General features: G+C 43.5%; 1 protein-coding gene and 1 long non-coding RNA gene across 2 annotated transcripts in view; both read left to right on the top strand.

Moving 5' to 3' along the window:
* Positions 1-5,015, top strand: part of LOC143290367 (uncharacterized) — a 13,666-nt gene extending 8,651 nt beyond the window's left edge. The window contains exon 2 of the mRNA XM_076599743.1: positions 3,292-5,015. Coding sequence (XP_076455858.1) covers positions 3,292-4,362 — 1,071 coding nt within the window. The 3' untranslated portion in view covers positions 4,363-5,015. The remainder of the gene's footprint in view (positions 1-3,291) is intronic.
* Positions 5,016-5,132: 117 nt separating this feature from the next.
* LOC143290368 (uncharacterized) lies at positions 5,133-11,555 on the top strand. Its single transcript, XR_013056378.1, has 2 exons — positions 5,133-6,528; positions 6,584-11,555. It is a non-coding gene; the product is annotated as an uncharacterized LOC143290368 (long non-coding RNA).
* The last annotated feature ends 6,162 nt before the right edge of the window (positions 11,556-17,717 follow it).

Below are 17,717 nucleotides of genomic sequence, written 5' to 3'. Positions count from 1 at the left end.
AACTGAAACCCGTTATTTGCCCTGACTGTGGAAGACAGTAGCATACTACTTTGTTGTTTTTAACTGAAACACGTTATTTGCCCTGACTGTGGAAGACAATACTACACTACTTTGTTGTTTTTAACTGAAACCCGTTATTTGCCCTGACTGTGGAAGACAATACTACACTACTTTGTTGTTTTTAACTGAAACCCGTTATTTGCCCTGACTGTGGAAGACAATACTACACTACTTTGTTGTTTTTAACTGAAACCCGTTATTTGCCCTGACTGTGGAAGACAGTAGCACAGTACTTTAATGTTGTTTTTAACTGAAACCCGTTATTTGCCCTGACTGTGGAAGACAATACTACACTACTTTGTTGTTTTTAACTGAAACCCGTTATTTGCCCTGACTGTGGAAGACAGTAGCACAGTACTTTAATGTTGTTTTTAACTGAAACCCGTTATTTGCCCTGACTGTGGAAGACAGTAGCACAGTACTTTGTTGTTTTTAACTGAAACCCGTTATTTGCCCTGACTGTGGAAGACAGTACCACAGTACTGTTTTTAACTGAAACCCGTTATTTGCCCTGACTGTGGAAGACAGTAGCATACTACTTTGTTGTTTTTAACTGAAACCCGTTATTTGCCCTGACTGTGGAAGACAGTACTACACTACTTTGTTGTTTTTAACTGAAACCCGTTATTTGCCCTGACTGTGGTAGACAGTAGCACAGTACTTTGTTGTTTTTAACTGAAACCCGTTATTTGCCCTGACTGTGGAAGACAGTAGCATACTACTTTGTTGTTTTTAACTGAAACCCGTTATTTGCCCTGACTGTGGAAGACAGTAGCACAGTACTTTGTTGTTGTTTTTAACTGAAACCCGTTATTTGCCCTGACTGTGGAAGACAGTAGCACAGTACTTTGTTGTTGTTTTTAACTGAAACCCGTTATTTGCCCTGACTGTGGAAGACAGTAGCACACTACTTTGTTCTTTTTAACTGAAACCCGTTATTTGCCCTGACTGTGGAAGACAGTAGCACAGTACTTTGTTGTTTTTAACTGAAACCCGTTATTTGCCCTGACTGTGGAAGACAGTAGCACACTACTTTGTTGTTTTTAACTGAAACCAGTTATTTGCCCTGACTCTGGAAGACAGTAGCACAGTATTTTGTTGTTGTTTTTAACTGAAACCCGTTATTTGCCCTGACTGTGGAAGACAGTAGCACACTACTTTGTTGTTGTTTTTAACTGAAACCCGTTATTTGCCCTGACTGTGGAAGACAGTAGCACAGTACTTTGTTGTTTTTAACTGAAACCCGTTATTTGCCCTGACTGTGGAAGACAGTAGCACACTACTTTGTTGTTTTTAACTGAAACCCGTTATTTGCCCTGACTGTGGAAGACAGTAGCACAGTACTTTGTTGTTGTTTTTAACTGAAACCCGTGATTTGCCCTGACTGTGGAAGACAGTACCACAGTACTTTGTTGTTGTTTTTTAACTGAAACCCGTTATTTGCCCTGACTGTGGAAGACAGTAGCACAGTACTTTGTTGTTTTTAACTGAAACCCGTTATTTGCCCTGACTGTGGAAGACAGTAGCATACTACTTTGTTGTTGTTTTTAACTGAAACCCGTTATTTGCCCTGACTGTGGAAGACAGTACCACAGTACTTTGTTGTTTTTAACTGAAACCCGTGATTTGCCCTGACTGTGGAAGACAGCACCACAGTACTTTGTTGTTGTTTTTAACTGAAACCCGTGATTTGCCCTGACTGTGGAAGACAGCACCACAGTACTTTGTTGTTGTTTTTAACTGAAACCCGTTATTTGCCCTGACTGTGGAAGACAGTAGCACAGTACTTTGTTGTTTTTAACTGAAACCCGTGATTTGCCCTGACTGTGGAAGACAGTAACATACTACTTTGTTGTTTTTAAAGGAGGAGGAAGGTGGCAGAATGGTTAAGACGCTCAGCTGCCAATACAGAGAGTCCGTGAGGGTGTGGGTTCGATTCCCGCTCTCGCCCTTTCTCCTAAGTTTGACTGGAAAATCAAACTGAGCGTCTAGTCTTTCGGATGAGACGATAAACCGAGGTCCCGTGTGCAGCACGCACTTGGCGCACTGAAAAAGAACCCATGGCAACGAGAGTGTTGTCCTCTGGCGAAATTACGTAAAATGAAATCCGCTTTCATAGGTACACAAATATGTAAGCATGCACTCAAGGCCTGACTAAGCGCGTTGGGTTATGCTGCTGGTCAGGCATCTGCTCAACAGATGTGGTGTAGCGTGTATGGATTTGTCCGAACGCAGTGACGCCTCCTTGAGAAAGTGAAACTGAAACTGAAACTGTTTTTAAAGGAAACCCGTTATTTGCCCTGACTGTGGAAGACAGTAGCACAGTACTTTGTCGTCGTTACCAGGCACGATGTCAGTACCACGTGTTTGCTCGGTTTGGTTTTGTTTTGTTTTGTATTTTGATTGAAAACGCCATGTTGTCTGTCTCTGTATTGTTACTGTCTCTCTATCTTTCTTTCTTTCTGTCTCCCTGTGTCTGTCTCTGTCTCTCTTTGTCGCTCTGTGTCTCTTTCTGTCTCCCCCCTCACTCTGCCACTCTCTCTCTCCTTCTCTCTATTCCACTCTCTCTGTGTCTCTTTCTGTCTCCCCCGTCACTCTGCCACTCTCTCTCCCTCTCTCTCTCTTTCTCTCTATTCCACTCTCTCTGTGTCTCTTTCTGTCTCCCCCCTCACTCTGCCACTCTCCCCTCTCTTTCTCTCTCTGTCTCTTTCTCTCTCTTTGTCTCTTTCTGTCTCCCCCCTCACTCCGCCACTCTCTCTCTCTCTCTGTCTCTTTCTGTCTCCCCCCTCACTCTGCCACTCTCCCCTCTCTTTCTCTCTCTGTCTCTTTCTCTCTCTCTCTCTCTTTGTCTCTTTCTGTCTCCCCCCTCACTCCGCCACTCTCTCTCTCTCTGTCTCTTTCTGTCTACCCCCTCACTCTGCCACTCTCTCTCTCTCTTTCTCTCTCTGTCTCTTTCTGTGCTGTGTGCTGTGAGTGCCGCACCAACCCCTAACGCCCCACACGCTGTGTGCTTAGCTGTGTGCTGTGAATGCCGCATCAACCCTTAACGCCCCACACGCTGTGTTGTGCTGTGTGCTGTGAGTGCCGCACCAACCCCTAACGCCCCACACGCTGTGTGCTTAGCTGTGTGCTGTGAATGCCGCACCAACCCCTAACGCCCCACACGCTGTGTGCTTAGCTGTGTGCTGTGAATGCCGCATCAACCCTTAACGCCCCACACGCTGTGTGCAGATGGCTGAGTCGGACACGGTGTCCAACAGCTCCTCCACACTGGCCGAGGTGCCCGACGTGCCTGTGCTGCCTGAGGACAGCCGCCTGACGGACACGGACACGGACACAGAGCTGGTGCAGGCGGCGGAGCGGCTGGACTCCCTGACCCTGCAGCCCGACGTGGACATCATCAACACGGCCTTCGCCCAGGACACGGACTCCGTGGGCGCCGCCTCCTCCTCCTCCAGCGCGCGTGACGCCCAGGACAACTCCCGCTCTGACGACAGCGAGGAGGATGACGTCAGCAGTGCCGTCACCGACACGAGCGAGGCGCGTGACGTCAGCGAGCAGAACGGGTCGGGCGTGAGGCAGCAGCAGGAGGTGCCGAAGCGGAAGAAGAGTCTGACGGAGCGGATCTTCAGGCCGCACAAGGACGGGGACGGGAGCGGCAAGGGAAAGGGCAGGAACCCGCTCAGCGTCCTCAAGAGGCTGACCAAGTTCGACAAGACCAAGTACAAGAAGGGCCCCCAGAAGAACGCCTTCTCCGAGTTCGAGCAGGTGCGCATCGACCGGCTGCCGCAGGTGTTCGTGGCCAAGTACCTGGGCATGCGCGAGGTGCACGGCTTCTGCGGGCTGCAGCACGTGCGAAAGCCGGTGGATGAGATGGTGACGGTGGTGCAGAAGAACCTGGAGCGGCAGGAGCAGGTGGAGCTGCCGCTGGTGTACGTGGTGGTGTCCCCCAAGGGGCTGGACGTGCGGGAGCACAAGCAGAACAAGCAGAAGGGCGGGGTGCCCGCGGGGCTGGTGCCCATCGACTTCATCTCGTACGGCGTGCAGGACATCAAGTACTGGCGGGTCTTCACCTTCATCGTCGTCAAGGAGCTCTCCTCGCGCTCCAAGGTCACCGAGTGCCACGCCTACCTCTGCGACTCTTCGCGCAACGCCCGCAAGATGGCGCTGTCGCTGGGCGCCTCCTTCAAGATATACTCCCGGAACCTGAAGAAGGAAGGCAAGTTCCACAACTTCCAGGTGGAGCTCCGGCCTCCTGACGAACTGGCCGAAGCTATCGCGGACCCCGACTGTGATGCCTGAGGCTGTTGTGGATCCACACTGTGACGTCAGGCTGTCGTGGATCCACACTGTGACGTCAGGCTGTCGTGGATCCACACTGTGACGTCACGCTGTCGTGGATCCACACTGTGACGTCAGGCTGTCGTGGATCCACACTGTGACACGTGAGCTTATTGTGGATCCACACTGTGACGTCAGGCTGTCGTGGATCCACACTGTGATGTGTGAGGCTATCGTGGGTCCACAATGTGACGTCAGGCTGTTGTGGATCCACACTGTGACGTCACGCTGCCGTGGATCCACACTGTGACACGTGAACTTATCGTGGATCCACACTGTGACGTCACGCTGTCGTGGATCTACACTGTGATGCGTGAGGCTGTCGTGGATCCACACTGTAACGTCAGGCTATCGGGGATCCACACTGTGACACGTGAGGCTGTCGTGGATCCACACTGTAACGTCAGGCTATCGGGGATCCACACTGTGACACGTGAGGCTGTCGTGGATCCACACTGTAACGTCAGGCTATCGGGGATCCACACTGTGACACGTGAGGCTGTCGTGGATCCACACTGTAACGTCAGGCTATCGGGGATCCACACTGTGACACGTGAGGCTGTCGTGGATCCACACTGTAACGTCAGGCTATCGGGGATCCACACTGTAAGGAAGGAGGGTGGTGCACACTGGAGGTGGTGTGAGGAAGGGGGGTGGTGCACACTGGAGGTGGTGTGAGGAAGGAGGTTGGTGCACACTGGAGGTGGTGTGAGAAAGGGGGGTGGTGCACACTGGAGGTGGAGTGAGGAAGGGGGGTGGTGCACACTGGAGGTGGTGTCAGGAAGGAGGTTGGTGCACACTGGAGGTGGTGTCAGGAAGGAGGGTGGTGCACACTGGAGGTGGTGTCAGGAAGGAGGGTGGTGCACACTGGAGGTGGTGTCAGGAAGGAGGGTGGTGCACACTGGAGGTGGTGTCAGGAAGGAGGGTGGTGCACACTGGAGGTGGTGTCAGGAAGGAGGTTGGTGCACACTGGAGGTGGTGTACAAAATCAGGACATCGGTGACTTTGTATCTCTCCAGGCTGGATGGTGTTTTTGTCTTCTGACGTCAGATAGCATAAAACAACGTGACGTTTTGCTGCAGAGACTATGACACTTCACCCGTTCAGAGATGTCCTCAGGACTGTCGGATGAAGACGTGCACGTATGGGTAACAGGATGGGAACTGGTTCACATCCACCAAGTCATCTCTGACTCCTGCAGGCAGACCTGGCGATGTTGTTTTGTAAAGCTCCCCAGTGCATTGTGAACGAAATATTCTTAACAATACTAACACTTAAAGGTGTATGTACCCTGCGTTGCCAATATGAATAACCTCACATATCGTGTCATTAAATCATGTATATTATCAATATTATACTGCTGAGAGAACTGATTTAGAACACTCGGTCTGTCTGTCTTTCTGTCTGTCTGTCTCTCTCTTTCCACACCGTTAACTTTCCATAGTCCTTTGTGTTAAAGCCGCAGTGAAGTTGGTCTGGGTTCTGTCTCTCTAACTGCTGGTGAACCTTGTAACTGAACGCAAATGGTTCACGTGTTTGAACAGTCCATATCACACTGCCATCTGCCAAGCTTTGTGTCAATGTTTGGTTTTTTTTCTTTTCTTTTCTTTTCACCAGCATCCATGTAGACGTCAGTAGTGCTTGTTCGCTATGAAAAAAAGAAAGTGAATGACGTCATTATGGTTCTAATGTACAACACAACGTCACACAGCAATCACAAAGTTGTAACACTCGCCAGTGTTTGTCAGCAGATTTTGCAGGGTAGCCATAAAACTCATAAACCATATCAGTCCCACAGGTTGTCACAAAGTACTCAACCACGTCAGACAGTGGTCATGACGTATGACCACTACGTCATACAGACGGTGATGTAATAGCGACACTGCGTCAATGAGATGATCAGCATTACGTCACACGGGTCAAGAGGTAGGAACAGTATGTCACCCATGTCGTGCCACACAGTGCCGTGCCAGTCAACTCTACGTCACAAAGGTCGCCTTGAACTTAAGTGCCAACCGTACGTTACGCAGCCTGTGCCAAAGTTAGTGGCAAGTTTGTGAACTTGTGCCAGATTTCCTGCCACACCAGACCAGTGACAGAAGCGACGATACTATATTACTCACGTAGGTTAACGCCACACCAGACCAGTGACAAAAGTGATGATACTATATTACTCACGTAGGTTAACGCCACACCAGACCAGTGACAGAAGCGACGATACTATATTACTCACGTAGGTTAACGCCACACCAGACCAGTGACAGAAGTGACGATACTATATTACCCACGTAGGTTAACGCCACACCAGACCAGTGACAGAAGTGATAGTACTATACTACTCACGTAGATTAATGCCACACCAGACCAGAAGTGATGATACTTTTGTTCTTACGTAGGTTAACGCCACACCAGACCAGTGACAGAAGCGACGATACTATATTACTCACGTAGATTAACGCCACACCAGACCAGAAGTGATGATACTTTTGTTCTCACGTAGATCAACGCCACACCAGACCAGTGACAGAAGTGACGATACTATATTACCCACGTTGTGTTCAGAAGCGAATCGTTTGAGAATTGATTCTGCAACACGCTTGATTGACGATGACATAGACGGAGCACTTTGTATGTTTAATGGTCAAATTAGAGAATCTAGTGACTGGTTTGACCACGAATGTGTAATTACTAAAAGGAAAGTAAGGAGACCGATAGGAAGATTTTAACGTTCCGGTGATATTACTATTGATGTGTATTTATACACGATAGCTAGATATGAGTTCAACATTTGTTCAAGAGGAATATAGCAGTTAAATGATTTATCACTTGAGAAACCTGGGTCTTCAATAAGAAATCAGAAAAAGTATGCAGCGATCCAAAAAGCATCCTTTGAAAGGAAACAGCCAAGAAATAGTATAGAGAGCGATCCAAAAAGCTTCTTTTGAAAGGAAACAGAGAGCGATCCAAAAAGCTTCTTTTGAAAGGAAACAGAGAGCGATCCAAAAAGCTTCTTTTGAAAGGAAACAGAGAGCGATTCAAAAAGCTTCTTTTGAAAGGAAACAGCCAAGAAATAGTATGGAGAGCAATCCAAAAAGCTTCTTTTGAAAGGAAACAGAGAGCGATCCAAAAAGCTTCTTTTGAAAGGAAACAGCCAAGAAATAGTATGGAGAGCAATCCAAAAAGCTTCTTTTGAAAGGAAACAGAGAGTGATCCAAAAAGCTTCCATTGAAAGGAAACAGCCAAGAAATGGTATCCATATTGACACCTGGTTTTGTCATTTTAAAAAGTATCAATTTGAAAAAAAAAGCACTCACTGATGATAACCAGAATGAACATCTCAAAGATAATGGTGAATTGCCCAGTTTCTGTTGAAATTTTGTCAGCATACATTAGAAAACAAAACAACAACAGCAACAAAGCAGGCAAACAAAAATCCTTAAGGTCCTCGTGGTATAGGTTCGAAAAAAAAAAGTGCGATCAGGTTGTTCAGTTTTCCCAGAACTATTGAATGTTATGATTGACGAGGGCGTATCCTTCATGCTGATCCAATTATTTTGTTTTGCCAAACTAAATTCATAAAGTGGATGTTAATAATCCTAATAATTGCAGATTTATTTCTCCAAACGGTATTTGTAACCAGCTCTATAGTACAATCATCAACTTCAGATTGGGTAAAGGGACATAATATCACAGGTGAATGCCAAGGTGTGTTTAAAGGGGCGTATTCAATGATGAAATATATTTTCACTTTGCATGCTTTGTGCAGAAGCAATATCCTCTCAGTTGCAAGTTGTACGTGGTTTTCATGGAGTTTCCCGTCGGACCGACAGATGAGTAGGCAGGCAGGTTTATCTGTCGGTGTGTGTCCTCGTATGGGAGAAGAGGCCGATTCTGCATGCACAGCACTTCCCACAGGTGTTGCAGCCACTAGAGCACAGCATCCTCCAGCGAGAGCAGTCAAGGGCATCAGTTTCCCTTTATAGGCTTTATAGACTTTGTAAAGGCATTTGACTCTATGAACCAAAGTCTGTTAAATGGCTTATTTCTATTTTTGAAAAATGGTGTAAGGGGTAAACCATTCAAATGTATCATGAGTATGTATGTCAAAATAAAACATAAGATTAAGAATGGGTGCTCAAATAATACATTCCATTAATTGTGGGATGGAGATAGAGAAGAAGATCTGTATACACCCCAATATTATTTTGTCTTTTTCATGAACGGATTGGCTTCAGAATATTACACAATGGAAGACACTGTGCCAAATTTTCATATGATGCTTTTGAACTATTCATCATCCTTCTGGCCGACGATGTTGTTTTGTCATCTGACACGGCAATTAAGCTATAAACGTAACTAATGTAGAATATACTGCATCAACACTTCAATTTTAGGTAAACATGAGCAAACGTTAGGTTATTGTCTTTTCCGAAAGGTAGATACTTAGGTGTGAGTAAAGTTGATGCTTACAACATACTGCATCAACACTTCAATTTACAGTAAACGAGCAAAAGTTTGGTTATTGTTTTTCCAAAAGGTAGATACTTAGATGTGAGGGAAAGTTGGTGTTTACAACATACTGCATCAACACTTTGATTTACGGTAAATATGAGCAAAAGTTAGGTCATTGTTTTTCCAAAAAGGTAGATCTATATAATTATTAGGTATGAGGGAAATATGATATTTACAAAACAATGCATCAACACTTCAATTTGAGGTAAACATGAGCACAGCTACGTTATAGTTTTTTCAAAAAAAGTAGCCGTATAGGTATAAGGGAAGGTGATGGCTGATAGCGTTACAATGCCAGTAATCATCCTGTACCAGAATACTGGGATATTGTTCGCAACGCATTAACCCTTTCGCCGCCAAGCTCGCATTTATGCACAGGCGTGGTAGAGGTCCCATGTCACTGAAAGGTGACCATTCATTGGTCTGTTATCCATGAACCTACTGCTCTTAATGTTCGGTGGTAGGATAGGCCATATTTTCTATACATCGCAGGGGGAATCCCCAGCTATTCTTAGCCGCTGTCTTTTCTGTGTTTATACCGCAAGGGAATTTTGTACTCTAAATTGACTGGCGGTGAAAGGGTTAAGTTGTGTTACCGCTTGCAAAGATCTTGCCAGCAGGGCAAATAATGCTTTATTGTGAATCAAGAAAAACATTTCGTCGTTAAAAAAAACTATCTATGAAACTGTTCATGAATATATTTAACTCACAAGTGCAGACCGTTGTACAGTATGGTTCAGATATATAGGGTTTAAACAAAGCTGTTGTGAGTTTTGAATCTGAGCATTTATTTATGTTGAAGAAATTTCTAGGGGTAGACACGTGTCCACCTAATGATCAAATTTATGTTGAAACTGATATATATATATATATATATATATATATATATATATATATATATATATATATATATATATGCCAATTCTGCTGGTCAGTGTATTCGCTATTGGTTTGACATTTTACAGATGGAAGAGTTTTGGTTACCTCGTACAGGCAATGAAATGTCAGATCAATTAGATGCTAGAGAAAAGAAGAAGTTGGTTTGCGATGTGCGTAATTGTTTGTTTGAATATAGTTTTTTGGTCGTGTATGGTTGAACCAAGGTGTTGGTGGGTCGATGCATTTATTGCTGCTTTTTGTCAACATTTTATTGTTTGCAGATGTAAAAATGGCACGAACATAATTTATTCACACTAGTGCTAGGTGTAGCATTCATTTATTATAGAACTGTTTATGATAACTATGAAGTAAAACCTTTTTTGTCTACTATGGACAAACACTTGAAATCTATAACGACTAGATATGGATTTGGTGTACTTGATCTAACTGTATATAATTACAGGTACAGAAATTGTCATGACAATAACCTAATTTATCAATTCTGCAAAGAATCCAAATAAGATGAGTTGCAATTTATCATGTGTTGTCCATCAGACAAAAGTCTGTTTCTTCAAAATATTGTCGACATCCATGTGCCTTTAAATTAAAGAAGTTGGTATCGCTTGTTGCTGTATTGCAGATTGTGCAGTTCAGAAATTTACAGTTTTATTGTACGATAGTTAAGAGATAAAATACTGTCTCAGTAGCATGATTCAAACATCATATTCCTTGAGAGATAACATACTGTCTAGCATGATTCAAACATCATATTCCTTGAGAGATAACATACTGTCTCAGTAGCATGATTCAAACATCATATTCCTTGAGAGATAACATACTGTCTCAGTAGCATGATTCAAACATCATATTCCTTAAGAGATAACATACTGTCTCAGTAGCATGATTCAAACATCATATTCCTTAAGAGATAACATACTGTCTCAGTAGCATGATTCAAACATCATATTCCTTAAGAGATAGCATACTGTCTAGCATGATTCAAACATCATATTCCTTGAGAGATAACATACTGTCTCAGTAGCATGATTCAAACATCATATTCCTTGAGAGATAACATACTGTCTAGCATGATTCAAACATCATATTCCTTTAGAGATAACACACTGTCTCAGTAGCATGATTCAAACATCATATTCCTTGAGAGATAACATACTGTCTAGCATGATTCAAACACCATATTCCTTAAGAGATAGTATACTGTCTAGCATGATTCAAACATCATATTCCTTGAGAGATAACGTACTGTCTCAGTAGCATGATTCAAACATCATATTCCTTAAGAGATAACATACTGTCTCAGTAGCATGATTCAAACATCATATTCCTTGAGAGATAGCATACTGTCTAGCATGATTCAAACATCATATTCCTTCAGAGATAACGTACTGTCTCAGTAGCATGATTCAAACATCATATTCCTTAAGAGATAACATACTGTCTCAGTAGCATGATTCAAACATCATATTCCTTGAGAGATAACATACTGTCTAGCATGATTCAAACATCATATTCCTTGAGAGATAACGTACTGTCTCAGTAGCATGATTCAAACATCATATTCCTTGAGAGATAACGTACTGTCTCAGTAGCATGATTCAAACATCATATTCCTTTGACGTGACTGTTTACGTATACACATAGAAAAACGTGTTATGGCTGTGATGTGCTTGTGTGTTCATGTATACTCATTCGTGAGGAGCTATGGTCTAATAATGAATGAATTATTTGCATTTGCATTCAAATTCGCATTCGTGTTTTGGTTTTGTTTTTGTTTTTTGTTCTCTCTCTTCTCTCTCTCTCTCTCTCTCTCTCTCTCTCTCTCTCCCTCTCAGAATACTCAAAATTCGCTGCTCCAGCAAGAAAGATGTCACGTCATGGTCGGAAATCGGTGGCGTTTTGCTGTTCATACAACAATCTTTATCTGTATTTGTTTCGGCTGTAAATGTTATTTGTGAGAACACAATGGTTGTCAGAATTAACAAATCTGTATTTAACTGTGATAAACATGTGCTGTTTGATTGCATGCTACATTGTGCCAGAAAACGGTCCCTTGTATGATTCAATGGACACTGAAGATGGGACAATTAATCTAGAAGAAAATAATACTGCATGCAATACAAAGCAAAGATTTACATATGTTCATCATGGGTGATCTCAATGCTAGAACTGGATCTGAACAATGCAGAAATGAGATCATGATGAATTTTACTTCTGAATATGATGATGAAGAAAAAGATGAGGGTGACATTAGCAGAAAGTCGAAGGACAGCATTATAAATAATTTTGGACAATCGCTAATGAACCTGTGTTTCATGTTCGACTGCATTATTGTGAATGGTTGTTGTCATGATGATTCAAGTGGGGACTTTACGTACGCATCTCCCCACGGTTCCACTGTAATAGATTACGTTATTATGTCCAGGGATATGGTTTATAAGGAGTTTTGCAATTTGAGAGTCAGTGACCGCATTGATTCATGGCATTTGCCCGTAGAATTTCAATGGAACAAAGGAGAGCAAAATGTTGACCGTCCATCGGTAACTGAATCTGGTACCGAGGGCCGGCTTGTCTGGTCCGAGGAGTTCTTGCATACTTTCCATAGTGAACTTAGTTCACATGATTTCATGCAAAACATGCAGAATGTTTTCACAACACTAGCCACAGATACCGAGGCTTCAATAGATATATTCATGAAAGCGCTGTGCAGTGCAGCAGTCTGCATGTTGAAAACAACAGGTAACAAGAAAAGGTCGAATGACTGGTTTGGTGCAGAATGTGCCAAGATGAAGAGGAAAGTGAGGGGGTTGCTGCAGAAATGTTACCGCTCTAAGAGGACACATGAAGAAAAGAGAATAGCATATGTCACTGAAAGAAAAGAATACAAACTGTTGTTAAAGAGGAAAAAAGACGAGTATGGTCAAGCAAGATTAGCAAAATTAAAACAATCAATCAATGATCCCAAACTTTTCTGGCAAGCATTTCGGTCAGTGAATAGAAAATCTGCAATATACAACAATATTTCTACTGAACAGTGGCACAAACATTTTTACAACATATTTAATTAACCAAACCCAGTGCAAGACTTCGAAGAACATGAGGCAGAAAATGATGAGGGAGCCATGTCAAACCCTTCTGACGCTCCCTTCTTTGATGCCATCACCAGAGAAGAGGTTCTTGGTAGCATCGGTAAGCTCAAACCTGGGAAGTTCGGGTCCTGACAAGATAACTGGCGAAAAGCTGAGATATATGCTAACACTACGGTCACAGATTTTCTTGTTTACTTCAATAAACTTTTCGACAATAGTATCTTTCCAAAGGAATGGGCCAAATCGATAATACTGCCAATTTACAAGAAAGGTGACGCAGACCAGCCCAATAATTACCGAGGAATAGCATTAACTAGTGTCGTTAGCAAGGTTTATACTAACATCTTGAACATAAGACTCTCAAAATGGGCAGAAAGAGAAGGTAAGATACTAGAACAACAAGCAGGTTTTAGAACTGGATAGTTCAAAACTTTCTGAATAAAAATTCTAAGCTGTATGTTCCTTTCGTTGACTTTAAGAAAGCCTTTGATTTTGTAAACAGAAATGCTGTAAGGGCAGTTATGAGAAATAGTGGGGTAAAAGGCAAACTTTACAAGGCTTTAAGGAGTGTTTATGATTCTGTTCTGGCGAGTGTTCGTGATAAAGGCAGCTGCTCTGCTTACTTCAGCTGTCCAAGAGGAGTGAAGCAAGGCTAACTCCTCAGCCCCCTGCTGTTTTCGTTTTTTATCAATGAATTGGCAATTGATTTATCAAGATGTTGGAAACACGGTGAAGCAGCACATGAAAACGGGTAACATTTGAGATTCTTTTAATAAGAATCAAACCATCGTTGACTGTCAGCGTCAACAACTGAAATATAACAATAACTTCCAGTTCAAAAGTAACATATGGAGTGATGGCCTAGGGGTAACGCGTCCGCCTAGGAAGCGAGAGAATTTGAGCGCGCTGGTTCGAATCACGGCTCAGCCGCCGATATTTTCTCCCCCTCCACTAGACCTTGAGTGGTGGTCTGGCCGCTAGTCATTCGGATGAGACGATAAACCGAGGTCCCGTGTGCAGCATGCACTTAGCGCACGTAAAAGAACCCACGGCAACAAAAGGGTTGTTCCTGGCAAAATGCTGTAGGAAAATCCACTTCGATAGGAAAAACAAATAAAAGTGCACGCAGGAAAAAAATACAAAAAAATGGGTGGCGCTATAGTGTAGCGACGCGCTCTCCCTGGGAGAGCAGCCCGAATTTCACACAGAGAAATCTGTTATGGTAAAAAGACTTCTAAGTGACGACAGAGTGACGACAGACTTCTAAGTACGGACAGACAACAGATCGCCACCATCACAACGATCTGTTAAGATCTGGCTGTTTGAATACGACCCTAGCAAAATCTATGTTCTAAATTTCATCCAGTGAAAGACAAGTGATAGCTGCAACTGCGAATAACATCAGTAAAGTTACAGTAATGGTTTCGATCAAAGAATCGAACTAAGCCCTAAAAGTTTACTTACCCTGTGGTGTCCGAAATAACAACAGTTGCACCGTTGGCACCGAATGGTGCTCTTGTACTAAAATGCGAAAAGACGCGAAAAGACACGAAAAGACGCGAAAAGACACGAAAAGACGCGAAAAGACACGAAAATACACCGGAAAAGAATGTGAAAAGACATGAAAAGTCCTGGAATATCTATTCTGATGTCTTTTCAGATGTCTTTTCGCGTCTTTTCGTGTCTTTTCGCGTCTTTTAAGTAAGACACGAAAAGATACGAAAACACATCTGAAAAAACATGTGAAAAGACACTTTTCGTGTCATTTCGTGTCTTTTCGCATTTTCACATTCTTTTCGGATGTCTTTTCGCGTTTTCACATTTTTTTCATATGTCTTTTCGTGTCTTTTCGCGTCTTTTCGAGTCTTTTCGCGTCTTTTCGAGTCTTTTCGTGTCTTTTCGCGTCTTTTCGAGTTTTAGTGACACCGTGCCATACTAAAATGCGAAAAGACGCGAAAAGACGTGCGAAAAGACGCGAAAAGACACGAAAAGACGTGCGAAAAGACGCGAAAAGACACGAAAATACACCGGAAAAGAATGTGAAAAGACATGAAAAGTCCTGGAATATCTATTCTGATGTCTTTTCGCGTCTTTTCGAGTTTTAGTGACACCGCTCAGCAGTCCAACCAACTCGGGGCTTCCAGGAATACAGTGATGATACTGGTAAGTATAAATAACTGCAGGTATTCCTGGAATTACCACACGGGATGGGGACCGCTGGGATATAAGAGATATAAATACCAAGCAGTCACAGAGTACACAATACAATCTTCTTCCTTGACACAAGGGTCCTTCTGTTGAAGATTCCTGCCCTACGATCTGATAATTCCTTAGTAACAATAACAATTTTGAACTGCTTAGCGCGGCAGAAAAGTGTCTTCGCGGGTTTAATCAGAATGCATAAATAAATGATTCTGCATGGCCGAAAGATGCGCGCGCTAAGTTATAATTCCAAGTGCAGCCCCAAAGTCCTAGTCATTCGGATGAGACGATAAACCGAGGTCCCGTGTGCAGCATGCACTTAGCGCACGTAAAAGAACCCACGGCAACAAAAGGGTTGTTCCTGGCAAAATTCTGTAGAAAAATCCATTTCGATAGGAAAAACAAATAAAACTGCACGCAGGAAGAAAATATACAAAAAATGGGTGGCGCTGTAGTGTAGCGACGCGCTCTTCCTGGGGAGAGCAGCCCGAATTTCACACAGAGAAATCTGTTGTGATAAAAAGAGAAATACAATACAAATACAATACAAACTAGTGGGATTAATTGCAATTTCTTGTGGACACAAAAAGTTAAAGAGATAACAAGGAAAAACGTCACTCGGCATGACGTATTTGATACGATGAGGTCATAATTTGTGACAGTCAGCCTGTGTGTTTCCTCTCCTGGTTCTCCTCGACCAGCGGGATGTTCCGTTTCGTTCGTTTATTCAGTTATAGTCTGTTCATCTAAGATGATGATATTAGACTGAAAATAAATGATATTATTATTATTATTTGGATTATTATCATTCCTATCATAATGATGATTGTTAGTATTAATTAGAAATCGACATTTCTGTATATTCGAATGAAAAGGGGGGGGGGGGGGCGGTTGAGGTGGTGGGGAGGGGGAGGTAAGGGAGAGGGGACTAAGAAAGGAAGAGAGACAGACAGACAGACAGGCGGTTGAGGTGAAGGGGAGGGGCAGAGGGTGTGTGTGTGTGGGGGGAGAGGGCCCGGGGGGGGGGGGGGGGTGAGGGGGCGGGGGGGCAAAGAGGAGGGAACTAAGAAAGGAAGAGACAGACAGACAGACAGAGAGAACAGAATGTGGAAAAGATAAAGTACAAAAGTCTCCACACTCAGCTCTTTCAAGTCTGGCCTTAACTCATTCATTACGAACGGCGAAAGAGACGACGTTAACAGCGTTTCACCTCAGTTACCATCATCAAAATATTGCAAGCGGAAGGCTCTTATACTGAAGACGTGAATGTTGACAAAGAATACCACAATTCTGACGACGGAAGCTAAAGGTTGGGTCATTCAGACACCCACTGGACATCCGAGGGGTCTGTGTAGAGGAGAAGAGAGGACTGGCCGTACTGAGTGAGTTAAAACGGACCTCTTCCCAAAATAGCCTCCCTTCCCTGCCTCTTCCTTGTCTTCAGTTTCTCCAGTTTTAGAGTTATGCATGCGTGTGAATGACTGGTGCGAAAGCGCTTTGATTTGTCTGCACAAGATTCAGCGCTATATAAATACCATTATTATTGTTATTATTATTATTATTATTATTATTATTATTATTATTAATTCAATCAATAATTCAATCAAGCGAAAGAGGAAGTTCATTCCAGTTGCAAGGTCCAGAGACAGAGAAAGAACGGCGGCCAACAGTCGTGATCGTAGTGAGCGAGATGGAGTGTAGAGGTGAAGAGATAGGAGGGGGCTGATTTGTGAATACATTTATAACATAGAGTGCTGATCTTGTACTTTATTCTGTGTGAGACAGGGAGCCAGTGGAGATGTTGCAAAAGAGGAGTGATGTGCTCAGATCTTTTCTTTCTGAGGACGAGTCGGGCAGCAGAGTTTTGTATGCGCTGAAGGGATTGAATGGATGAAGCAGGCAAACCAGACAATAGAGAGTTACAGTAGTCACGGCGAGAGAGACTGAGAGAAACGACAAGTCTAGATGTTGCGTCAGTGGACAGATATTTCCAGATGGAACTGATGCGCGACAATTGTCTACATTGGGTCCAGGGGTAAGGGAACGAACGAACGAACGAACGAACGAAATTTTATTTTACGAGGGTAAAGGAGTAAGCACAAAGTACTTTTTTACATCCAGCCCTCTGGAAGGGGTAGACAGAGGGAGGGAGGGTGCGGAATGGGAATTAGAGAATAGGTGGAAATGTATTTTGTTTTCCTTTGTGTTGTGTGAGTGAATAAAGTGTTGTGAATTCATACCTGGTGTGCCTGGTGTTTTCCTGCTGTTTTTCTTTGTTGTTTTTTTTATTGTTTTTTGTTTGTTTTTGGGTGTGTTTTTTTTCTCTTTTAAAATTGTCACATGCGTACTTGGGAGTGGGCTGGGTCCTAGCCATGGTACGTCATGTGACAAAGGAGGAGGAGGAGGAGGAGGAGGAAGAGGAAACAGAAGCAAGTGACCCGCAGCGCGTTCCTTTCATTTTCGCTGAACACAACAGGAGATCCAAGGGAGCTAATCCGTGGATTTTCCTCATCACCGAGTACCTTTGGGTTATGGCCCTTCGTCAGGAATTTGTCGGGGGAGGGTGGTGGGGGTGCACTTTAGTTGTTTGTTATGGGGGATAGGATATCACTTTAC

Source organism: Babylonia areolata, chromosome 15 (assembly GCF_041734735.1).
Source record: "Babylonia areolata isolate BAREFJ2019XMU chromosome 15, ASM4173473v1, whole genome shotgun sequence".
NCBI classification, from domain to species: Eukaryota; Metazoa; Mollusca; class Gastropoda; order Neogastropoda; family Buccinidae; genus Babylonia; species Babylonia areolata.
This window is presented reverse-complemented; position numbering and strand designations above follow the sequence as displayed.